The sequence below is a fragment of the Balearica regulorum genome, chromosome 3, assembly GCF_011004875.1.
Source record: "Balearica regulorum gibbericeps isolate bBalReg1 chromosome 3, bBalReg1.pri, whole genome shotgun sequence".
Classification (NCBI taxonomy): domain Eukaryota; kingdom Metazoa; phylum Chordata; class Aves; order Gruiformes; family Gruidae; genus Balearica; species Balearica regulorum.
This window is the reverse complement of record NC_046186.1, coordinates 70,877,844-70,901,065: the sequence shown is the minus strand read 5'-3', so window position 1 is coordinate 70,901,065 and position 23,222 is coordinate 70,877,844. Positions and strand designations below refer to the sequence as shown.

General features: G+C 39.2%; 1 protein-coding gene across 3 annotated transcripts in view; it reads right to left on the bottom strand.

Annotated features, from left to right (window-relative positions):
• Positions 1-9,608: 9,608 nt before the first annotated feature.
• SYNE1 (spectrin repeat containing nuclear envelope protein 1) overlaps positions 9,609-23,222 on the bottom strand; it is a 308,461-nt gene continuing 294,847 nt past the window's right edge. Inside the window, exons 140-146 of one of the 3 annotated variants that reach the window (XM_075748397.1) lie at positions 22,681-22,892; positions 20,939-21,139; positions 20,464-20,592; positions 19,884-20,096; positions 18,788-18,880; positions 16,888-16,946; positions 9,609-10,086 (exon numbers count right to left, since the gene is read on the bottom strand). In XM_075748397.1, the coding sequence (XP_075604512.1) occupies positions 9,846-10,086; positions 16,888-16,946; positions 18,788-18,880; positions 19,884-20,096; positions 20,464-20,592; positions 20,939-21,139; positions 22,681-22,892 (1,148 nt within the window). In that variant the 3' untranslated portion in view covers positions 9,609-9,845. The remainder of the gene's footprint in view (positions 10,087-16,887; positions 16,947-18,787; positions 18,881-19,883; positions 20,097-20,463; positions 20,593-20,938; positions 21,140-22,680; positions 22,893-23,222) is intronic. The other 2 variants (XM_075748395.1, XM_075748396.1) reach the window with 2 other exon arrangements.

Below are 23,222 nucleotides of genomic sequence, written 5' to 3'. Positions count from 1 at the left end.
AAGAAACAAAAAAAATTAAAAAAATGTATATGCTGCCATCTTGCAAATTAGTATGCTCTGTACTCCTGTGTGCCTATAATTCGAAGTCTGTTTCTTCAGAAAGTGCCCACTGGAAAATGAAGGGATAGACTGCTGGTCACGAGACTCGCATTAACAAGCCACTTTATGTATCACCTTATTGTATATACTATAAAACTAATGCTTTTGTGTGCACTATGTAGTCTGTCAATGGAAAGTCTTTTCTTTGGTATAGGCTCAGCTGCCATAATGTATTTGGTGAAGTATTCTGTTCTTTCACTGATGCATATAAAATTATTGTTGTCTTTGTTTTGGTGAGGTTTTTTCTCTTTGTTTTGCACCTAAAAATGTTCTAAAAAAAGCCTCAATGAAAAATCCAGTAGGCTACCTGATTGGTGCAAGATTTTTGTCAATGTATTTGATGTTGAAAATAAAGAATTAACCAGAGCACTTTGTTCCATTAGTTGTCTTTTACGTAGTTTAAAAAACATGCTTCTCTGCTTATTGTTTTCCAGTAGCCAGCAAAACGGTACACACTATTTTTTACAGAAACAGAATGTGTCTGTTTCTATGCATCTAAGTGAAAAGTGTTTCTTAATTAGTTTCTCCGCCTTTCTGAAAAAGCATCAGAGAGTGGCCGTATCTCAAGTCAACAATGTGTTAGGTCTAGTCTCTAGCATTCCTAATGATATCACGGAAGTCACATAAGTACTTAGGACTTTACATGTTTTAATGTGCTTAGCATTTCATATGCTTTATGTTCCTTATTTTGGCTTATGAAACAGATTATGGTGGAAGTGACAGATTGTGTGAATTTAGCCTTCTGTAGTTTGTCTGCCACTTACCATGAGTTAGCTAATATCAAGCAAAATAGCAATTTTTCCCAAGTGAAAGATAATCCTCAAGGAAAAAAATTGTCTTGACTAAGTTGTCAGGAAGGGGATGAAAAGAAATGAAAGATACTTTTATTGACACAAAACCACTTTGAACTTAACCCTATCCTGTAAAATACTCTCAAATTTATGTTTAGTCTTGCAAAGAGTCAAACCAGTAATCTATAGTATTTACATACATATGTAGGTATTTAAATACTTGTAGATATATGTCTATCGGTAATATAGAGCGAATATAGTCCCTATATTGCTTTTTTTCATCTATTTTCTGTGCTGTGCTGGTTCTGAGTGGGACTATTGGCTCCTAGGTTCTTCTGTTTTCCAACATGAATATCTACATAAAAGGTCTTTGCTTTTATTCTATGTTTCACTGTACATAACTTAGAAGGAAAAAATTGTAAGATTATTACCTTAATTCTAACTATCATCTCAATGATTAAGACAAGACAGCAAATACACTTTGTCCATGTGAAATTTCACCACTGAGCTTGTCAAACATGAAAGCAAATAGCCAGTTCAGACTCCAAAAGTAAGTTGGGGACTGGTGGGATTTGCAAGTGCCGAGCAGAACTGAACAACGGTTCCAAATCATGTGGCTGTTTTGCAACGTGCTTTCATGACAAAGAGCTTGACTGAGAGTTGCTACTTTGGCCTTGAAGGGTAAACCAGAGTAATATGAAATAATTGCACATGTACATGTGGTCAAAATAATAAAATAGTTTTCAATACTGACTCTAAATCTGGCAACATTCAATAGCTTTATACAAATTAAAAAACAGAACAGCTAAAGTCTAAGCATACTTATATCTTCAAGAATTGTAACAATTTGGGCAAAGGATTGCACAATACCTGAGGTTAGTCAGTCTTTTGCCCATCTCTTTCTGGAGTACAACGTGACGACACAGTATCACAGTATGGCTGAGCTGAGAAAGCACTTCCGGAGGTTGTCTGGTCCAATTCCTGGCTCAGGGCTGAGTCACCTACAGAACATCGCTCAGGGCCATGTCCAATCAAGTTTTGAATAGTCACAAAAGGAGACTCTACTACCTCCCTGGGCAACCTGTCCCAGTGTTCGACTATCCTCACATTAAAACATGTTTTCCTGTGCTCAGATGGAATTTCATGTGGTTTGATTTGTGCCCATTGCCTCTTTCTCTGTCCATGGGTACAACTGAAAAGAGTCTGTCTCCTTCATTCTCTCCCATCGTGTGTCTTCTGTGATGGGAGAATGTGGACGAGATGTCACCTTGCTCAGACCCCCAGAGGAGGAACCCACAAGGAAAAGTGCCCCTGCAGCCAGGCACTGGGCACATTTCTACAGCCAGGAGCCAGCTGGGACTCCAGCTTCATTCCCGATTTCTTAGTCTGTTGGCTGAAGTAATTTGAGAAATCATACAGCAAGGACATATCTTTCTATTTCACTGCAGCTCTTGCAGCTGAAACTGCTGGCTCACCTTTACTGGGCGCATCGCTCTGGCTTCCCTCACTACGTACACAACGCCTCGCAGAGCAGCTGCCTACTCCCTTCAGGGAGCCCCATATACATGCACACAGCCATATGCATTGGGGCCCCCCCGGCTTTCTCTCTTTCCTAACATGTAAGCGATGCATGTCTTGTTTCAGCATATTTTAGGCCATTTAACTAATTAGAAAAGTATCACATAGTTAAGGCATCTTTGAAGAACACATATGACTGCTTTTACTTTTCTGTTAATTAAGGCAATCTCCTTGTTATGCAATGACAACAGCTTCTTCATGGGCTAAAACTTGGTGTTCTCAGTCGGTGGGGCACCTGCTCTCTTGAAAAGTCTTGTGGCCATACTTACTGTTCAAAATTAAATAATGGATTTTTTTTTTTCCCCCCCACATTAAAAGCCCCATGAAGCAGCTGTTTCTAAGGCTGAAAACTCTTACATCTCTTTCCTCTGCATAATACTGCTTGTCTCCACCACCCAGGCAGTGAAGAGGAGAGGAAAATCCAAACATGTAAAACAACACTCGTCAGTGTGCTCCCAGAGAAAGAATGCCCACGGAAAGGCGCTGCCTACATGGTTTTTCTTATGCCCAGCCAGGTTCCAATCACTACCATTCACCATGGCATCCTGCAGACAGAGAGGCTCAAGTGTAAAAATGTTCATGAAGTCTTCAGGAAAATTGACCATCAAAATAATAACATTTGGCACTTACCTCAGCAGGAGCAAGCCTAACTAGCTCTCATGTCCCTGCAAGATCTCTGTGTTGCAGTATTTAGGTGTCACTCTGCTAATGTCTTCATTTCTTCAGACATACAGGTGATACAAAATTCATCTCCTGTTGTTTTCCATTCCTACACATTTCTACACCCCTCCAGTACGTTACCATTTTAAACAGCTGAAAAACCTGCATGTGAGGAAAGGTTGTGCTCTCAGGATTTTTTTTTTTTTTAGCCTGATTTTGCAACACATGCTTGGGACTGTAAGATATTTAGCACCTCTACACACAAAGACTGAGTGCTCCTTTCTAAGACAGAAAGATTTGCTTCCTGTGAGATGTCTTTTTTATTTCCCACTCACCTCTTGAGAACCTGTGTTGTCCGTGGAAAGGTGAAACAAGTATGTTATACCGTAGAGGTAAGCAAAAAGTGCTGCCCACTTTGCAGTGAGAGTCAGAACAGGGCACATAAAAGTGCATAATGTGTCGCTTCTTGGATAGGCTTGTGACCACTTATATTAAAAAAAGTAGACTCCGGTAGCTTTCCTTCCAGCTGTTTCTTAAAACATCCTTTCTAAAAGAATGGAATGAAAAAACTCGCAATTACAACATCAGTAACAGCGGTGTCCCAGGAATTATGTGCCTGAAAATGAAAAGAGCCTGACCTGAGTAACCTTTGTGCAAACTACATCCACATCTGCATCATCCCTGACACAGAAGAGGTCCGTGGTTCACCTCTCCTTCCCCAAGGCCACATTTGATACAAGAAATAGACAATACTTTCCTAAAGCCTCTTCTCTCTTCCAAAAATTACATGCACTGTTGTTTTATTCAGACCTCATTGTGGTCATATCCATTTGCTATGTCTCAGGTCTTTAAATAGATTTTTACTGAACCAAGCAGTTTTGACCAGTTCATTATATATGAAGTGGCACCAAACAATAGAAGTCACAGCTTTCAGTTCCTCTCTACTTTTAGAGCAATCATTTAATATAATTCAGATTTCTATCATTTAACCAGACCTTAGTCTATAACAAGTATTCAGTGCCTAAGCTTGCAGTTTTATCTTGTTTCACACATTTTTACCTACTGCTTTTTGGGAAGACAAATTAATTCTCTAAATCATTCCTATATATTTCTTTATTGTTGAATATTATTAGAATATTCCAATAGTCTTAATATTATTAAACCAAGCATAACTTCTCCCAAATATAGGTTTCACATCTATGTCCCTCTAGGTTTAATTATGTTCAAATAGTGCAACGACAATAGAATTCAGTTGGCTACAGTGCATTTCACAACATTGCTGTTAAGGTTAAAAACAGCCAGCCAGTACCTAAACTAGTTCGCTTGTGTAGGGAATTCTGTGAATATAAGACACACATTCTTTCCCCAAAACCAAAAGAGAAATGACCCTCTCTTTCTCCATTCCCCTCCCCCCCCCCCCCAACTTAGGCAAACACTGGTTTAGGTGGATTCTGCAATTGCCTGCTACAAGAGTTGAACAATTTTATAGCCAGACCACCCAGCTTAAACACAAACCTCCCTATGGCATTTCCTGCTCTTTTCCTTTCCACAATCCTTTGCTTTAAACACCAAATAAAATACGGGAAGTGCAAGTAAGTGAGAAGATCAATGCGTTCTTCTTCTCTTGTATAAAAATCTGCATTCTTCTCCTTGACTCTGCTCTTATTTCCCAGAATCCACCTACATTTGTAAATCCTGATAGTATCTCTAGTTTGAAGACTGCGAGCAACCAGTTTCTGTTATGCCTTTGAACACGCACACAGATGCACTCAGATGCACATGCTGATGATGAGCTTATTGAGAGATGCTATCAGTTGTAAACAGATTTCTCAACCACAAATAGCACAAGACTCTGAGGGCCAGGGATGACTGCTCATCAGACAGTCCCAGCAGCTTTGTCCTTGTTCAATAACCCACTGTGGGAGAAAGTTCTAAGGAAGGAGAAAGCAAGACTGCAGGTTTTCACAGCATTTGCAGTGGAGTTGGAAGGGTTGCAAAGCAGTGGTGAGAAACTATCGATCTGTTGCAGAATGAAGCTGTTACCATTGCTGGAACGGGGTGGGGGATAGGCAATGGGTATCATCATGCTCACAGCTGTGAGGAATAAGGGCACACTATCTCCGTCAACTTCAGATCATTTGTACTCCCAACACCGTCAGATCTCTCTAAATAGTACTTTGCAATCTCTCTTCAGATTTTGTAAAGCACGGTCCACAAACAAAACTCCACAAACAGATGTGGTAAGTTCAGGGCAAATCCAGCTCATTATTTTGCACTATTATCATTATAAGCATAGTGAGATAGTGCCTTGATACTACCAAACAGTCTGGAGTTGCTGAGCAACCAGTTTCCACTACGCCTTTAAACACCCACTAGTTATGAGGTGACTACAGGCCAGTAAGCAGGGTTCAGAGTTGCAAGATGCCTCAAACTGCAGGGATGATTACACCTCTGCAGCAGCTACTGCATCTATCTACAGTAGAAAATATAATGCAGTAATGACTGGAGTTCCCCAAGATGCAGAGTCTTCAACACAGACCCAGAGATCTGCAGCTACTGTACTGCCTTTTCTCATGCCTTGCAGCCAAGGCTCAAGGCACGTTACCAGAAATTAGTCCCTCATATTTGCAGAGCCCAAGTAGGTGAGAGGCTTCAGAAACAGGGTAGATGACAGCTTGCAGGCTTAGCACAAAGGCAGGGCATCTTGGACTCAAACTTGTGAATTGCTTAAAAAGTTTGTCCACACCCAAGTCTTCTGCGACAGTGTCCCAATGAGACAGAGGTAGGCAGAGAGAGCAGCTTGACATTATCAGGATGAGAAAGATGCCCAGGCTGCAAAGCTGGCTAGTGCTACTGGCTGCAATGCTTGACAAGTTTCTGGGTGTGTTTTTCCCCCTACAGCTGCTCTGGTTCATGCTGTTGCAAACAGTGCATATGTTGATGTCACATTGGGGTTCGCAACTCAAGCTAGACCTTCAAGTCATTGGTGCTCTTCGGATGGAGCTTTCTTTAACAGGATCCTGTGAAGTGCCTGATCACTTGTTTCCATTTTGATTTGTATTGGTTTTTAGGATCAAGATCTAGTTCTGCAAAATCACATTTGAAGTCATGATGGAATTGGTTCAGGGCCAGGAAATTCCTCTTGGAGGAGTCTATTGCTCAAACCACTTTAACTGGTCAGATATCGATTTTGTCCAGAGTTGAGATTGAAAGTCCCAGAAGAAGTCCAAAGTGGCACTCAAGGGATCCTCTAACCTGCTGGCACAAACTGCCTGTGATTCCCTTGAGACATCAGTTTACAGACTGACACTCTTATCCTTGAAGGTATGAGAGATTTAGGATTTGCAAACAGGCATTTTTCCTGTGTATGACATTTTCCTAATGTCCGTCTATCGCTGTCTGTGACTACCTTATTCACAAGTATTGTAGAAAGTTTGCTGTTTACTGGGAGGATTGATCCGTGTGAGCAGACCACTCAGGGTCAAAAGAAAGTTCTCTAACTTCTCTTTCAAATTAACAGGCAATACATTGAAACTATAGTTAGGTCTACAGCTAGAGCTCAGAGCTGGAGGCTATGAAAAGAAGCAGCTTTGCTCTGAAACATCTGAAAGGAAGCAAGGCATAGCAGGTACACTCTGCCCTCTGGTTCATCAGCAAGGCAGAGATGAGACAATGCGTGTACGCCCCGCAGGTCATCATTAGCCAAAAATGTGCTGAATTTGAAAGGGCTACTGACACTTGATGATGTGACCTTCTAAATTCTTTACTGCCTTTAATTATCATCACTTCTTTTCTACCTTAGCCCTAACTCTAAGGAATTAATTATGAAAAGTTCCTGTATTTCGCATCAGTTTCCCCCTATCTAACCAGCTTATCCTCCACTCCTCTAGCACTTCATCACTTTCTCATACTCCCTAGACTGAACATTTCAAGAGGTGAGAGAAAATAAAAGGCATGACTGTCATGAACAAGATGGAACCATTCCCTCCCTCAAAATAACCCCTCCTCTGGGAACTTGATTGAGGTGTAGAAATTCTGCTTTCCTTCTGCAGAAGACAGGCTGTTCTTCCCCAGGTGTCAAGGAAGTGGGGAAGGCATTCAAATAACCAAGGCAAGCAGGGGCTAGAAAGTGGGAAAACAGCTGGCAAAATTCAAATGTCAGGTTGCAATTCGAAGTATGCCAGATGCTACCCTGTATACTTTTCATAAAGTACTTTATTAATTGCATCTGACATCATTCAAACTGAACTCTCTTCCTTGCACTTTCCTCTCTCTCCTAACCAACTCCTTTCCAACCTCCCTGCCTCTCCCTCAGTTTTTAAATACTATAAGAAATGAACACAGATCTCATCTGTGACTTTTTGCCTGGTTCCTTCAACAGACTGTTCTTGCATAGGTTGATACTCACAGGCTATCTACTACCCTTTAGATAACTTCTACTTCCATGAGATCACCAATAGTTGGCTGGAAAATAGGAGAGAAAGTGAGGCCAAGATCCTTATTTCTCACTAAATTAGTCTTTTACACTTTACAATGGTTTTTTTTTTTTTTTAAATGAAAACAAAAAATATCTTTCAACAAAAAATTAATGACCAAAGCCAGGGACAGGTTGATGAAAGGATGTCTAAAGCATGCAGAGATCTGGACTAAAAGGTCTGACCAAACTACCTAATTATTTGTGTAGGTGTACTGATTACCATTGACTAAATTATGTCACCAAAGAGAATGATATCAGAAAAGAGAGGAGGGGTCAATTTTATGGAATCTATCAGTCCTGTTTTAAGTAACAGCTCATCCTTGTACCCCAAAAGTGTGTTCCTTATCTTTGTCTGCTCAGAATCAGTGATTGTGGATACTTACCTAGCCTAGCGTAAATTCTCAATACCAATGAAGAAAACTAAGCCTTGAAAAGTATACATACTTGTGTCAGTCCAAGTCTGGGTCTCAGATATTGAAGATACTTTGTTGACATACAAAATCCTTTTCAGGAAACTGTTAACATTACACTTGCCTGGAAAGGAAGTTTTATTTTGGCTTCTCCAAATGCTGGAGTTCAGTTTGTGGTACTCTAACTTTGACCACCCTCCCCTCATACCAGCTCCAATGATGACATCCCAGAAAAGTTATCCTGTGTAACAGCAATTAATGTGCTTGCATTTTTGCCTGGCTTTTTCATTTCTGTTATGTAGGCCAACATATTCTAAGTAAAGACATTTAAATCACAGGAAAAATTCACATTGTGTGTCATGGCTTAAAAAAACCCCAAACTTATTAAAGAGCAGTAACTTAGAGCCATGACCTTTTTTACTCCAAAATGAAAAAGAATCCTGTTTTAGTCGGTTCTGACTGATAAGCTGGGAAAAGTGTCTGCTGCTGCTCAGATTGCAAGTTTTCTGCAATATTTCTAGAAAATTTATGAGTTTTCAGTTTTTTTCTGTTTTTCTGCTATTTATGCTTCTGTTTTGGGCATATTCCACTAGACTAACTATTGGTAAAGCATAAACATCTACCTCAGTATTAAGCTGCTATGGAGAATATTAAGAAGTTTCCAGTACACCCACAGGAAAAAAATCTGCTTCAGCGTGGACTGGTACAACCTCAATTGACAAAGGTTGCATATGAGTGCATACATAAACACACACACAAACAACACACGAGTGAGAATGAACTTCAAGCAGCAGCTTGGGAAAAAAACTCCTGAAATGACCAATCATGAATTCAAAATACAGCCAGCTTTCAATACTAGCACAACTTCTAACGTGATAGTTTCCCATGTATTTTATCATTTGTCAAGTTTCCAGATCTTCTCATTCAAACATATACCTAATACCGTTAATTTGTTACAGCATTTTTTAATTCTTTTTAGAAGTGCAGCATATGTACGTCTTCTAATTTTTTTATACCATACATATCTCATTCTAAACTTAGAGGTTTCCATAGTTGTCATTAAAAAGCACGTAGACAAAATATTTTATGGTATCTATAATAAATGCAAAGAAATCAATACAAACAAAACTTGGCTTAGCAAACTGTACATACATAAATATGTTCTTTGTTTTTCAACTTGACATTCAACATTTTTCCTCATAAAACCTTTTACGATCTTATTTATTACATCCATTTTTTTAAACCTTAAAAAAGTGCTTCTGAGATTTACACCTTGTGCATCCAAAGCAAAAGTTAGAACACCATGCCCGAAACAGAAACCACGGGGAATAATACATTACCATACAAGATCCTTTAAAACTGTATGTTACAAATGCTCTAAAATTTCTTTAGCATTAGTTATTTTATATACTGTAGATACTGAGAGGGTATTTAACAAAGACTGGCTAATGGCTCATTTAGAGCAGCACACAGGAAAGGATCTACAGTATCAAGTCCTTGGCTATGCATAGTACAGGGCAACGACCTGGATATAAAGTGGCTAAAAGATCCAGAATGCTGGACAGAAGGATATTTCCCTCACACATGTCACATCCTCCTTAGTACCCAGGATGCGAGTATTGAAACAATGCTACTCAGGTAATACGTTGTGCAGTTTGATACTGATATACTGACACGTTACTAGGTGAGTGCCAGCAGAGAATGATATGGACACAGCGGTGGCTACAGCAGGTAGGTAAAGCTGCCACACTGAATTGTGTCACTCTCTAAAACCATCCTGCCTTCCAGCTAGCACTCCAGCAAGGTTACCCACTGTCTCACGGGTCTCCTTCATAATGGAGGTGGACCATTCATGTATTTTAGCATGGGGTGGAAAGAGCGGGCAAAGTTGTTGGCCATAGTACAGCTGTAGTCCTCCTCGGTCATTGGCACCAGGCAAGCCAGCCCGATCAGGAGCAGCAAGAGGAGCTGAAGTGGCAGAGCAGCTCTGAGGACTCTGAGGAAGAAAGATGGGCGCCGCCACGCTGGCCCGGCCTCAGAAGGGGAGGAACCTGAGCCACCTCTTGTGGACCTGAGAAAAGAGGATGGACAGGTGAATACACTAAAACATTACTGCAGCAGAGGTTGACCTTGGGCACTCAGCCTTCCCTGAAGGCTGGTTTACAACTTGTACAGACTTTGACTGACAACTGCAGAGGTGTTTTTCACTGAACATGCTATTTCCCTAACACTCTTAAGAGACCCCCTGTTTCTAGACTGAGTAGGAAAACACCAAACGATCACAATAGAATGGGCTTTATGACCTCACAACCCCTTTGTCAATTATGGGGAAGACTCTCCACTTAAAGCATTGTGCTCTTGCGAAGGGGAAAATAAAAGATGTGCCATACCTGTCGCATGTGTTCAATGCACACTGTCTAAAAAGGAAGCCTCCTCATTTAAAATGGAAGTTGCATTTGGTTTGCAGAAGTTTCTACATTCATTTCTGTATATAGTATCCACAAGTGTATCATGCATTAAGATTCGGTTACATCAATCTTCAATTAATTAATACACAAATATGCAGGCAACGGGGACTCATTTTCTACAAAATACATTGTATTTTGAATCTTGCACTGAATCAGCAGTTAAAATCTATTTGCTCAGCTGACTTGACACCATCATCTTCCAAGTGATTTTCTCCCTTGTGTCTATGGATCTGACCTGAAATGGCACATATCTACTGCATGTCTATGAGAGAGGAGAGACCCAATGCAAACATTTCCAAAGGGACACTGCAAATTAAGCACAAAAGTCCAATCTGTTTTTTAATAAAGAAAAAAGACATAGATTTCACATGTTCCTTTTTGACTGAAACTGTCGAAGTTCTAATATGTGGATGACAGGTTTTGAGATTAAATGCATGACTGAAAAGAGTCATTATGCAAGTTAAAATCTGATGGTCTCAGTGTGCTAATTAAATGGCATGGGAAAGTATTGTATTTTATCACTAGCCAAAAACAGAAGAACTTAGAGCCTTCAAATAATTTGCTTCAAGAACTCTTCCATTAAGACATTAGGTCATGAATTTTGTCTTAGACATGTTGCTATAAAACATCCACGTGGCTGCTATGATTATGAAGCCCCAGAAAATCTACCGTTTGCTAAGGTTTAACAGATAAAAATGCTCATAAGGACGAATTTACTCTCAACTTGAAGGTGTGGGAGATCAGGCTTGTTGGTTGAGGTCAAATGCTCCCCAGTAAAGCAAGTAGGGGGTGATGGTTCCGTAGTGTCTCTCCTTGCCTCCCCCTTGTCCTTTTGATCCTATCTCCCAGATAAATCTGAATCTGTGTTGGAAAGCATGCAAAAAAGCAAAGTATGATCTTCAAAACTATGCCAGGCTTGGCAAGGGTATCCTTCCCACATGTTCAGAAAAAAATTCTTTCTATGCTTTAGATTATTTTTATTATGTCGTTCATATATGTGTACCATCCCACTATGAAGACTTCAAGAAAGCCATACAAGTTTGGTAAAGTTTAGATGACCAACAGATACATAAACACTCAAGTATGCTAAATGATTAACTTGACCTAAATATCCCAGGAAGGAATGATGACTGAAACATCAGATTGCATGTTGTTTGAATCCCCGTTATTGTAGCCCGGATGGAAAGCTGCTTATTGTATAATGTAAGATCATGTATTATAAAGAACATATTGAAAGGATATGGCACATTTAACAGCATCAGAGCATTCCATATTAAAGTTCAATTAGATCGGGACTCATACTGTCGGAGAATGCCAAGACAGAAAACTAATGGACTGAGGTAGGAACAAAGGGAACAAGGAGTGCTTAATTACCTTCCAAGCATTTGATGGCACAGTCTACCTATTTACAAGGCTCTCATTGTACAAGTGTTGTTAATCCCAATCAGAAAAGGCCATATTTCTGCAGCTGGTAACTCCTGTTTGATAATTAGCAAAGTCTGAATTTTCTTCACTGACTCAGAGTTACTCTGGGGCAACACTGGGTATCAGAAGGGGAATTTCCAAAAAGCGGGATCAAAAGACAGCAGGCAAAGTTAGCATCTAATTTTTCTTTTCTTTTCCTACGGGTTTGATAGCACAATCCAGCACTTCTTGCTTTATGTTTTACCAAAAAAGAGTGTAAGCTGCATGGCTGATCTTGACAAGGAACATAAACTTTCAAAAATTAAAACAGTTCTTGTCAAAGTGTTTCAAAACACTTTCTGCAGTGAAGTAGGGTGTTGAAGAACAGTTTCTAATACTGCATGGAAACAATTAAACAAGCAAATAATGAAACATTATGAAAACATCTTCAGAGGGGGTGTTCTAAAAAGTTCAAGTGCTGTACTGCCTGTGTCTATTGCAGGTATGCCTCTGTAATCTACATAATTGGCTGAAAAATGGCATAGCTCAGCTTAGAGTGTTTAATGGATTTGTTACGGAGAGAGGGTTAAAAATATACATAGTTAATAAAAAAGGCTCACTATTCATAAGGGCCAGAACTCCTATTTACTCCAGCAGGAGAAGGGAGAAGTACTGTATACCATTTTGGAGAAAAATGTAATTTCTTTTTCTTGAGCTTGCATCTTTAGCTGTCTCTCTTTTGACTGCTCCACCATTTGTTACACTGGCCCCTGTTTGAGGAGGGAAGGAAGTAAGGTCATCTTCGACTTGCTCCATACACAATTCTTACTACCTAGGTAAAAGGAGAAGGCACAGCTGCAGACCTGGCCAACAGTAAGCTTCTTCATGTCCAGAAATCTCATAAATTAACCTAAGAAGTGCAAGCAATAGTTACCCTTACTTTGGGAGTTTGTAATATCACTGAAATTGGAACTATTTCCTAAGCATTTCAAGAGAGGAGAAGCTAATTTACCAGGCTATAGATCGGACGGGCAAAGTGAACTTTAATTTCAGCTCAGACGAATACCTTCTTTTAAAGATGACTGATTATTTTTTTTTTCCCCCCCAGGAAAATATGGCTGAAGTAATCTATCTGTATTGCGGTAAACATCTGAAAGAGTATAACAGAAGAATTTATCATTCAAGCAAAGTTCATAGGAATAAATAAAGTGAGTTTAATGGGGAAGTGAGTAATGGTATGCAGACAACAGGCTTACATTGAAAGAGGCACTGCTGGGCGAGCAGGATGTTATTACTGGAGTTAATCAAGGATGAGCCTTGATTTAATATCTTTATGAAAAGACTGTCACAAAATATAAGTACAGCAAATTTCATCTATATGATGACAGAAGTTGGAAGTCTTTGCAAATACAACATAGGGTTGGCTTCTTGCATAGAAAAAAGCGGGTGAATCCAATAGGTTTAAGAAGTAGCTTAAGGAGTTTAAGATTATAGTACATAAGGTAGCAATAAAAACTTGTGCTATAAACTTGGAAGTTCACACTCTGAAGATAATGAAGAAAATCTAGAGCTGTTTGACACAGAATAGCCAAAATCAATAATGTGGCTTGTAAATAGCTGTGAAAAGGAACAAAATAAATTTAAAAATATATTTCAGTTCAAGACTTCCAGAAGAGAAAAGGGGTTGTTTTAATGATGTTCTATAAGGCACTAGTCAGATCTCACCTGGAGCAGTTTGTATCATTTTGGTTAACATACTTCTGAAAGATGAATTCAAATTTCCACAAGCTCAAAAGAGTCAAAAAAAAAAAAAAAAAGGAGTATTTCTCCTAGGAAGGAAATAAAGAGCTGAGCTTACCAATAGAAAACCTGAGAGATACAAAAACTACTCTCTATAAGCAGACAGAAAGATAATCAGAGAAATTAAATTTGATAATGACCTTCTAATAGATTTTTTGTTCCCACTAATTCTATTTTGCTGGAGTTATGATGGAGCAGGTATGATGCTCTGCCCACAAGAGCAGGCAATGACTCTTGTTGGTGGCCTATGAGACTCTTTAGGAGCGACCTTGTTTGGCTGTGTTCTGACTTTGATTCTCTCCCTAGCTCTCAGCATATCACCCCAACCTCAGATTTGGCTTACCCTGTCAAGAAAATGAATACGTCCCTTTCAAAGGCAGTTAAATATGAAGTTTAAGTAACAAGCTCCAAGCGAGAGTGAGGGACATAACTGGGAGAACCACCATGGCAAGCCAAGCCCAAACCTCGCGTTTGAGCTACTGCCTGGCAATGACTGCCATTTCATGGCTAAAGGCACGGAGAGTGCTGTGGCCCGGTCTGCTCCAGGAACAGCAAGTGACCTTTAAATATCCACTAGTCATTTGGGGAGGTTTGGGGAGAGCAGGGAACCGAGGTTGGCACTGTGGCACCAAGACTTGAATAGAGCTGCTCAAGAGAGACAATGTAAACACCCCGGAGCAAACTGTACCTCTATTCTAATCTTTTTAACATTTTAATCACTTCAAAAAAATCCACAGGCACAGATCCAGGTGTGCATTTATGACAGCTCTGTTAAACTGATGAAGAAAGAGGAGTTGCTTCTTGGATTTGCTTTTCCCGCTTAGCACACGATTACTAATATCTCTTGAATGAGATCTAGTTCTAACGTCTAGTTCAAGCTTGTACCTTGCTTACATCATACTATATATGCTTGCCTTTGTCTTCCCCATTACCACAGCAAAAAGTGACATCACACTTGTTATACACAAAACGGCCCCTCTAATTTTTAAATGAACTTTCCTTCACAACCTCCTATGTGATAAACCTTTTAAAACTGATTTTAGTTCTCCTGTACGCTAAACTCTATCACAGTTTGCTGATCCAGTGCAAGATCAAACACAAAGTACTCTGATCAGAGGCATGTCAAAATATTAAAGAACACAGTGACAGCTTGTACCGCTTTATCAGTTAAAACCACATTATACATCAACCACAACCTGTCTGGCTTGCGCATTTGATTAAGTTTCCTATTCAGCAGTGACTCATTCGTATTCCATGCTTGTCTGAATGACAAATTGAACATTGTGTTGTACTGCTACAAGATGTGTTAATAAACAGTGCTGGAAAGACTTGATCTGAAAGGTGCCGCACCAATGCCGCTGCCAGAATAGAGGCTGATCTCAAAGCTGCAAAGCACTGCTAGCTGCTTGTTGAGCCAGCGGCTCGCACCTACCACCAGAAACTTTGGCAGAAGTGGTCTGACTATACAAGAGAGCGGTAGAGCGCACACAATATGTTTCTTGAGTACAACGTTGCTAGTGCAAGCATGCTGATCTCCCAAAGACATCCTCCGTTCCTTCTAGCTGTTAATGGCTGCAGAGTAAAGCCCCACTCCTCCCTTTTCCCACTCTCTACGAGAAACAAAACGCCAAGCTTCAGAGCAGACCGGAGCTGGAAAAATTAATTCTCTTTCTCCATCAGACAGAAAGGTGGAGTGTACTTATGTCACATATTTTCTATGTGGTTTCCTTATGTTTCAAAGAGAATAAAAAAGCCCTAAAAATAAGGCAGCTTCTTAGTGCCAGTGGAAGCAGTGAAAGATACTCTACCTCTTCTATCTGCTATGGTAGGTGGTTTTGCAACTATGGCACTTTACTCGCAGTCACTAACCACACATATAAAGTAATTCTTTAAGAAGTGTTTATGTAAATATCTACATGGTAAGTAGTTCTATTCTTTAGTTTGTTTATATTTGAGAATAATTTTGCTGAATAAAGCCTTGATTTTGCTCATGAAAAAAATAATACTCTTGAGGTATTGTTTTGTCTGCTTGATTATTGCTCAATCACTATATTAAATCTAGTGTTGCCTTCTTTCCATCATCAAATCTTTCACTTTAACAGGAGTTGTTTTAAAAATGAATTGGTTAATTTTCAATATATATAGAACAAATGAGATTTAGGACTTAACTATAAGAACAAATATATTTTCATTATACTTTCTGATTGTTTTAGGTGTTGCAATGCATAAGATGCTGAAATAGCAAAAGTTGTCCTCTTTGTACATATTCACCTGCTCAGTTACTTTTTTTTTTTTTAAACTTCATAACTCTAGAGGCTAGTGAACTGATCAGTGAAAGAGTGAAGGTACACGCATCACACTGACAACAACAAAGAATGCAGAAGCACTGTTAGCTGCAGAGATGACAGGTTGCTGGAGACAAGATGGAAAGCAAAAAGCTGTAGCTGCAAGCCTGCTCTCTACTGGTCAGACAGAGATGGGGCAGTGCTGCTCCCAGAGCAATACACGGATGCAAGCACTTGGCAAGAGTCATGGCAATGTTAGCACGTTATATTGCAGTCGTCTTAGGAGGGGAGAGAAAGTGACCCCAAGTCTCAAAACCCTCAAATTCTGACTTTTAGTTTTGAGTCTTAAGTACTGAAAACCCACAAACTGAACAAAACATTTCAGGGGGAATTAAAAAAAAAAAAAAAAAAAAAAAAGAAAGAAAGAAAGAAAGAAAGAAAAGGATGTTAGTATGTCTCATCCAGATCTGTGGGTTTTGTGAATTCTAGAATATGGTATTGGCCTATTACCTGCCATAATTTAATATCTAGAGGTAAAGAGGATGATAAAAAGTGTTTGCCATGAACCCACTGGCATTTCTGTTAAATCAGGCCAAAATAAAACAATCATTAAATATCATGAGTGTAAACACACACTCACCCTGATCAGGCGTATGAAAAATAAATGTTAATTACACGGCATTCCTGGGAAGCGAAAGCTGTAGATGTTCAAGGATTACCTGGAATTTCTATTTAACAAAGAATTTGAAGTAATTGAGAGCCCCTTTTGCCAAACTATTAACAAAAGGGAAGTTTTCACTTGTTCAAGTCCTGGCCACCTGACGGAGTGGGTGCGGACGGAGAGGAATCACAGCCAATTTTCATCATCCTCTTGAGGTTCTAGAACAGAGTGCGGAAACCAGGAGAATAAGGTACCTGCTATGTGGACTGCTGACAGAGGGTCCAGGCTGTGAGAGACTACATTTGCCCCGTGGCTGTTTGCAATGAACAGGGGGTAAAGAAAGAAGAATGTTCAGTCCAGGCAAATAAAGACAAGCTACTGATGAAACTAAATCAAAAGTGCAGCAAAGGAAACAAACAAACAAACAAAAAATCAAATGAAGTGATCAATACCCATGAACCAAGGAAACTGGCTTTTCTTTGCACCTAGCTGAGTATGGAAATGATTGGAACATACACAGTGAACTCAAAAATAACAGTTTAATTATTATGTTTATGAACAGTAGCTCTGGATTTAAAAAAAAATCACTATAAATTTAGATCAAATAATTTGTAATATGAAATAGAAAAAAAAATTATTAATTTCAATATAGGCAAATATAGGTAATTCAAAATGCAAATGAAGCAAAACTAATACGCTCAAGGAAAAAATGTCCAAGGGCCTCCTTTGACAAGTCTGGCCTCTTCTCCACCCCCATATCCCCACAATTTTGAAGGCCAAATAACTGTAGGTGCATTCCTGCACTCACAACTATTTGCTGGAATATTTAATGCAGTTAGATGATTCTAATTCTGACTGCATTTTTGGTATTAGTATTTATTTATTTAGCGTCAGTATATTTGGCACTGAAATTCTAAACAACATCACTTCAGTCTCCAAAATTGTGGGTGCAAAACCCAGAAGTTTGAAAACCAGACCCAAGGAATCATATACCTTAGCTATATATTATGGACAAAAATGAAAAAGAGTAGTCACGTACATAAACACTAACAAATTAGAGATAGACAAATGCTTATTAAAATGTTAAGATGAAACCTATTGTAATTCTACATACTCTTTAGACAAAGATTTTATGGTAAAATACTTCTCCATTTCCTGTAATGTTCAGGCATCCTCCAGTTACATCTGTGATATCAGAGCTTTTATTAGTTATTTCAATTTAAATTTAAAAGATAAAAGCATTGACCTCTGAAATAAAATGTTAAGTTTTATACTCTTTCTCCTTTTGAAAAGCCAGTATTCCTTTACATTCTCATACTAGCATCTAAAAAAGAAACTAGTGAATGTAAACATAAATAAATAAATAAATAAAATAATCAATTTCAAGAGCCATAAAATTTATCAAGACAGAACTCAGAGGCTTTAAAAAAAGTGCAAATGGGAAAAAAAAAAAATCAACCAAACCCAACCTGATTGTTTTCAGAACTAAGGCAAAAAGCAAAGTAATCAACCAATAGAATTGCAGAAAAAGACAAAATAATTGCAGTTCCATTTTGGGCTCAGAGTATGGAAGTGTTAAGTACTAGGCATGTATTGCTATATGTCTTGAATTTTGTGCCAGCGATGTAAATAGACAACTCCAGAGTTGCCATCATAGCCCTTGATTAGGTCCTGCCCAACTAGCTGTTTTGAAAACTGTTTTATGCCCTTCAGCTCTACTTAGCCATTCATCCAAAGTCTCAATAAGACCATCAGCAACCTTCATCAGAAATAACAAAAAAAACCTTATTGAGATTCTCGATGAAGCAGCTCTGAAGAGAAGGCCAAACAGAAATGGAGGACTGATTATACCAGACAAGACCAGACTTCGGGGTGCTGCCATCACTAGAGCAAAATACAAGAGACACGACATGCCATACCATGGTAAACCAACCACACTGACAGCCCTGGTTTTAGATAGTATTTACCACTTCTGATTTCATGCAGGATGGGATATGCAGCAGGGTTGGGGAAAGCAGCTGTGTTTTGTTCTTGGTTTATGCCATTTCCTTTTCTACCAAGTGAGAAGGGGGGGCCTTCCAGCTGGCTAGAGCTACTACAGACATCTAGAGCTCCCATCCAGGATGTGGCAGAAAATATATTACATGAAATTACCGTTCTCTGTCTGCTTGGAGTGCTTCTTCCAGATACAGGACTCACTGAGCCCGATGTGTCTAATTCATCAGCAGAAGACCATGAGGACAATTCCTAAAGTTCAGAAGGAATGGAGCTCAGTAATACAGCAACTAGCTGTTCAGGTAAGCAAACTCAAAAAAACCCCCAAAAACCCAAACCCCAAGTAAAATCCCAGCAGAGTTATTTCCAAACCAAATAAAATGAAGCAGTTAAATTTTGTTATCAAATTTTTGAAACACTAAGGGATTACACACTTTTTCTGTTAGCCCTAAAGGAAAAGAAAAACAAACAGGTAGTTAAAACTTAATTGCTTTAGGTGACATATTTTCTGCCAAAGTCAATACAGGGGAAAAAAACAGTTGCTCTTTATTGGTCTTTAATTACAAGAAGAGGTTGGTAGCAACAAGATTTTACTTAAACAGGCAGAAATTCACTAGAAGGAGGAAGAACTGAGTTCTCTTGACTTATGCAGTCTGCTAATCCAAGACTAAAAAAAGTTAACTAAAGGAGAACCTTGAAATCTTTACTTTCTACCTGCCACTGTTGGTGAAGATGCATGCATAACTCCCTCTCAAATGCCGAGACCCATAACAATTTGAAAATATTTGCAGTACTGCTCAAAGCTCAGGAGGTACTATGAGAGATTTGTTAGCGTATTACAGAATTTATTTTATGCTTTTTTTTCCTCTTCAACAGAGTGAGCATTATCTTCCTTCTCAGTGACAACTGACACACTATAATTTCCATTGCTGCACCTAGAATAATTATCTCATATACTTTGTAGCTGACTGAATCGGTAATGGCAGGATAAACAAACCAAGAAGTTCAATACTTATTGCTACACCAAATAGCAAAAAATTATGGGATTAAACCCCCCCACCGTATCACAAAAGAGATGTTTACATTATGAAGTGTAAGATTACTTTATGATATTCAGGATTACATGTGTATCATCTTGGTAAGTGTTGCAAACAACAGAAACAGTGCATCTGACAGCACTGATTAGACAAAGACAGTCAAAACAGTGGGAAACGTGTGCCCAACAATCAGCAAGGAATAAAAAGACATGACTTACCAGCTGACTACTTGAAATGTCTAGAATTTTCTCTAGGTCTTTAATATGACGTGTGACCTCTTTCAAGAGGAGCTTCAGTCTGTTTCCAATGACATGCACCTTTTCTTTGGCCTCAAGACAGTCCTTGCCTTCAGCATTGACTAGCAACTGGCAGGACATATCTTGCAGCGACGCCACCTTCAACTGAGACTCCAGCAGTTCACGTCTGATTTGCTGTTGCAAAGACAAGTCCCAGATTTTTTTAATGGACGTTAAAAAAAAAAAAAAAGGAAGAAAGCTAGAACTCACAAAACTGGACATTTGAAATTAACAAAATGGAAAGAAAAGAGAAGCAATAAGAAATTCTAATCTGACAGGAAGAGACACAGCAGCCTAGCAGCTGCCTGAGATTTTAAATCACAAGTTATGCTACTAACGGGAGTAGTGTTCCCTACCAAAGTAAAGTTAGTTACTGACATTGGTACCATAGTTGGGTTAGCACTGTACGTTGCATGCTAACACACTCAAGAGGAAGATAAATCTGATTCGGTGTTTTTCTGATGATGCCTTTTGGGAGAGAAAGGGGTGATTATAGCCCTACCATTAGAAGTCTGTGATGATCCTGCAGTGTTTCCTGGTCCAGGTTTGGATTAATGGGCACAATCTCGTTTTTTCTTCTGTCAATATTCTCTAACCAAAGCAGCAAACCATGGCTCATTTCATGGAAATCCTACAAGTGATGAGTGATGATTTTAATAGCGTGGCAGAGAATTCCAGTCAAATTCAGGCTTTTAGTTTATCCTGTCATAGGTCCTACTGGCAAAATAACAACTTACAAGAAAGCGTAAAACAGTATATCAGAATACTATTCCAGAGATGACAAATCTAGAAAATCTTGAGCTTGGAAATACACACTTCAAGTAGTGCAGGTGTGTATTTCAGAAAATACATGCTGAAGCTGTGTTTTGGCTTGCATGGGCAAGTTTCAGACCGGCTAATGTGCACACCAGATAAAGATATGGTTTACATTTTTGGTATGTTGGATGCTGACCATTTAAAATAAGCACAAGACAGACCTGGCACTGCATTAATGCATCCTGCAATGAGCAGCGCCACTCCTCAATCATATTGCATACGTGGTCCCAGCGCACATTCATCTGAGACAGCCGCTCTTGAAGCTTCTTGCTCTCTTCGCTGTCAGACTGAGTGAACTCTGAGCTGCACAGATTGATGGATAAGATGATGGCTTTGCGGTTATCAATTGCTTTCTGCAGCTCCTTGATGATAAGACAAAGTGGGACAGGGGAAGAAAGAATGGAAATCGGTAAAACATGTGACTTTCAGAAGAACCAAGTAGAGAACGCACCACAAGAATGCAATGATTTGTCATCAGCAACTGCAGAACGGTACCTTACTGTAACAGGCTCTTTACTCTGGATACGAGATTTCTGTGCTCACTCTGTGACTCTGCAAATGTTCACTCTAACATCTACTAAAATTTTACTGTGAGCATAAACTAGAACAAGCCAATTAAACTTGTCAGGTCTTAAAAGCCTGAAGTCATAGCTGAATTTTAAAGATCTGGCTCATGTTTCAGATATTTTAAAGACAGCAGGCCCAACAAAATTTAAAGAGATGTAGGGCAATTGTACTGTAGCTCATAATAAAACTTTTGCCCTCACTTCTCGGTTTTGCTGATAAACATAAAAACCAACATGTTTTCAAGTGGAAAATGCTGTCAACAGTATTTTAAAATGAAAGCTTTTACTGAGGGAAAGGAAAACATACAAAGAATATAAACAACTTACTCCAATTTATCGAAGCAGGACATGTATAAAAACTCTGATTTGTTTACATTGGAAGCCACAAAAGAAACCCCTCCTCTTTTGGTTTGGAGGGCACTAATGAGCTTTCCAAGAGTGGGTGGGATAAGAACAGTATTCTTATGAAATGCCCCCTTTTCCACCTACTTTACAGCATTTACTTAAAAGCCCCATGTCACAGTGACCTTTGTAGTACTTATGGCAGCTATATTTGGATTCCAGTGAAGATCAGCGTTAATACGCTTTAGATGGATCCCTGCCGGAAACAGCTTTACTAGCTGTCCACCTCATTCCTAGCATGGAGCACAGTGCATTTTGACATTGGCTCCCACATTTTTTGTACCCAAGCTTATAAGGTGTTAGTAACTGAATGCGAAGTTGTATACCATCACATTTGCAGATCTTTATAGCTGTAAAATAACCAGGAGAGAACACAAAGGTAGCATGCAGATCCTGATGCATCAGAGATGACAGAAGAAGAAACAGGAATGTTGCAAAGTGATACCAAATTTTTCCTGTGTTGTGGTGGTGAGGGCAATGGGTAGGCTACAGCCCCTTTGGGCACTCTCTTCTTCCTCCACACAAAGTAGTATGTCCCAGTGAGGTATTTCTTTTAAAGTAGCTATTTTGTTACCAGCTTGACTAGAAGAGATTTGATTTAACTTGGTGTTTTTTGGTGTTTTGTTGTTTGTTTTTTTTTTCTTTCATCAGCTTGGCTGACATCAGGAATTGTCTGTGCATTCTGGAATTACAGAATTGCCACAGAATTGCTATTCCAAAAATTCATTTGGATTATATAGTAAATGCCGGTGGTACATTTTTCTGCCAAAAGGTGATTCATGAAATCACCTTCCCAGTCACCTCAGTTTTCAGCAGCAGCCCTCTATGTGCGGAATGGAGCAAACCAGCTGCAGCTATTGGCAACCTCTTCAACATTCCTGTTGCCTTCAGGTCTGTTTACAAGGTAACTCATGGAAAAGAGAAATAAAACTCACTTTCAGTTTTTTAATTCTGAGCTCAATAGTTTGTATGTCAGTGCTGAGATCAAGGCAGCGCAGCTTCTCCAGTTCCTCTTCAGTTTCTCCCAACCAAGCCCAAATGCTATTAAGGTCGGAGTTAAACTGCTGCCATTGTTGAAGGTTCTGCTTCATCCTCAGCTCCTTGCTTAGAGCTTGAGCCTGGATTAATTCCCATCGGTCAATTACACCTGGAATGATAAACACCAAATTCAATAAAAGCAAAAAAACCCAAGCAACTAGCCACACACACAATTGCATCGGTTGAATCCTGTGGAGGACAAAAAAATGCTCCATAAAAGCAAAAAAACCCTAACCCACAAAATACCACACTGCAAACTAAGTTAGATTGAAGATCTTGATGTTGGAGAGAAAGAATGAAGAATCTGGATGATTCCAGGCAGCAGGCAGTTTTACCACTTTCTAATGTCAGAATTGTACAAATGGAATTAGGATAACACATGTAGGTCTCTAAAACAGGTTATGCTGGTATAAAGACATCATAAATTAGCATAAATGCA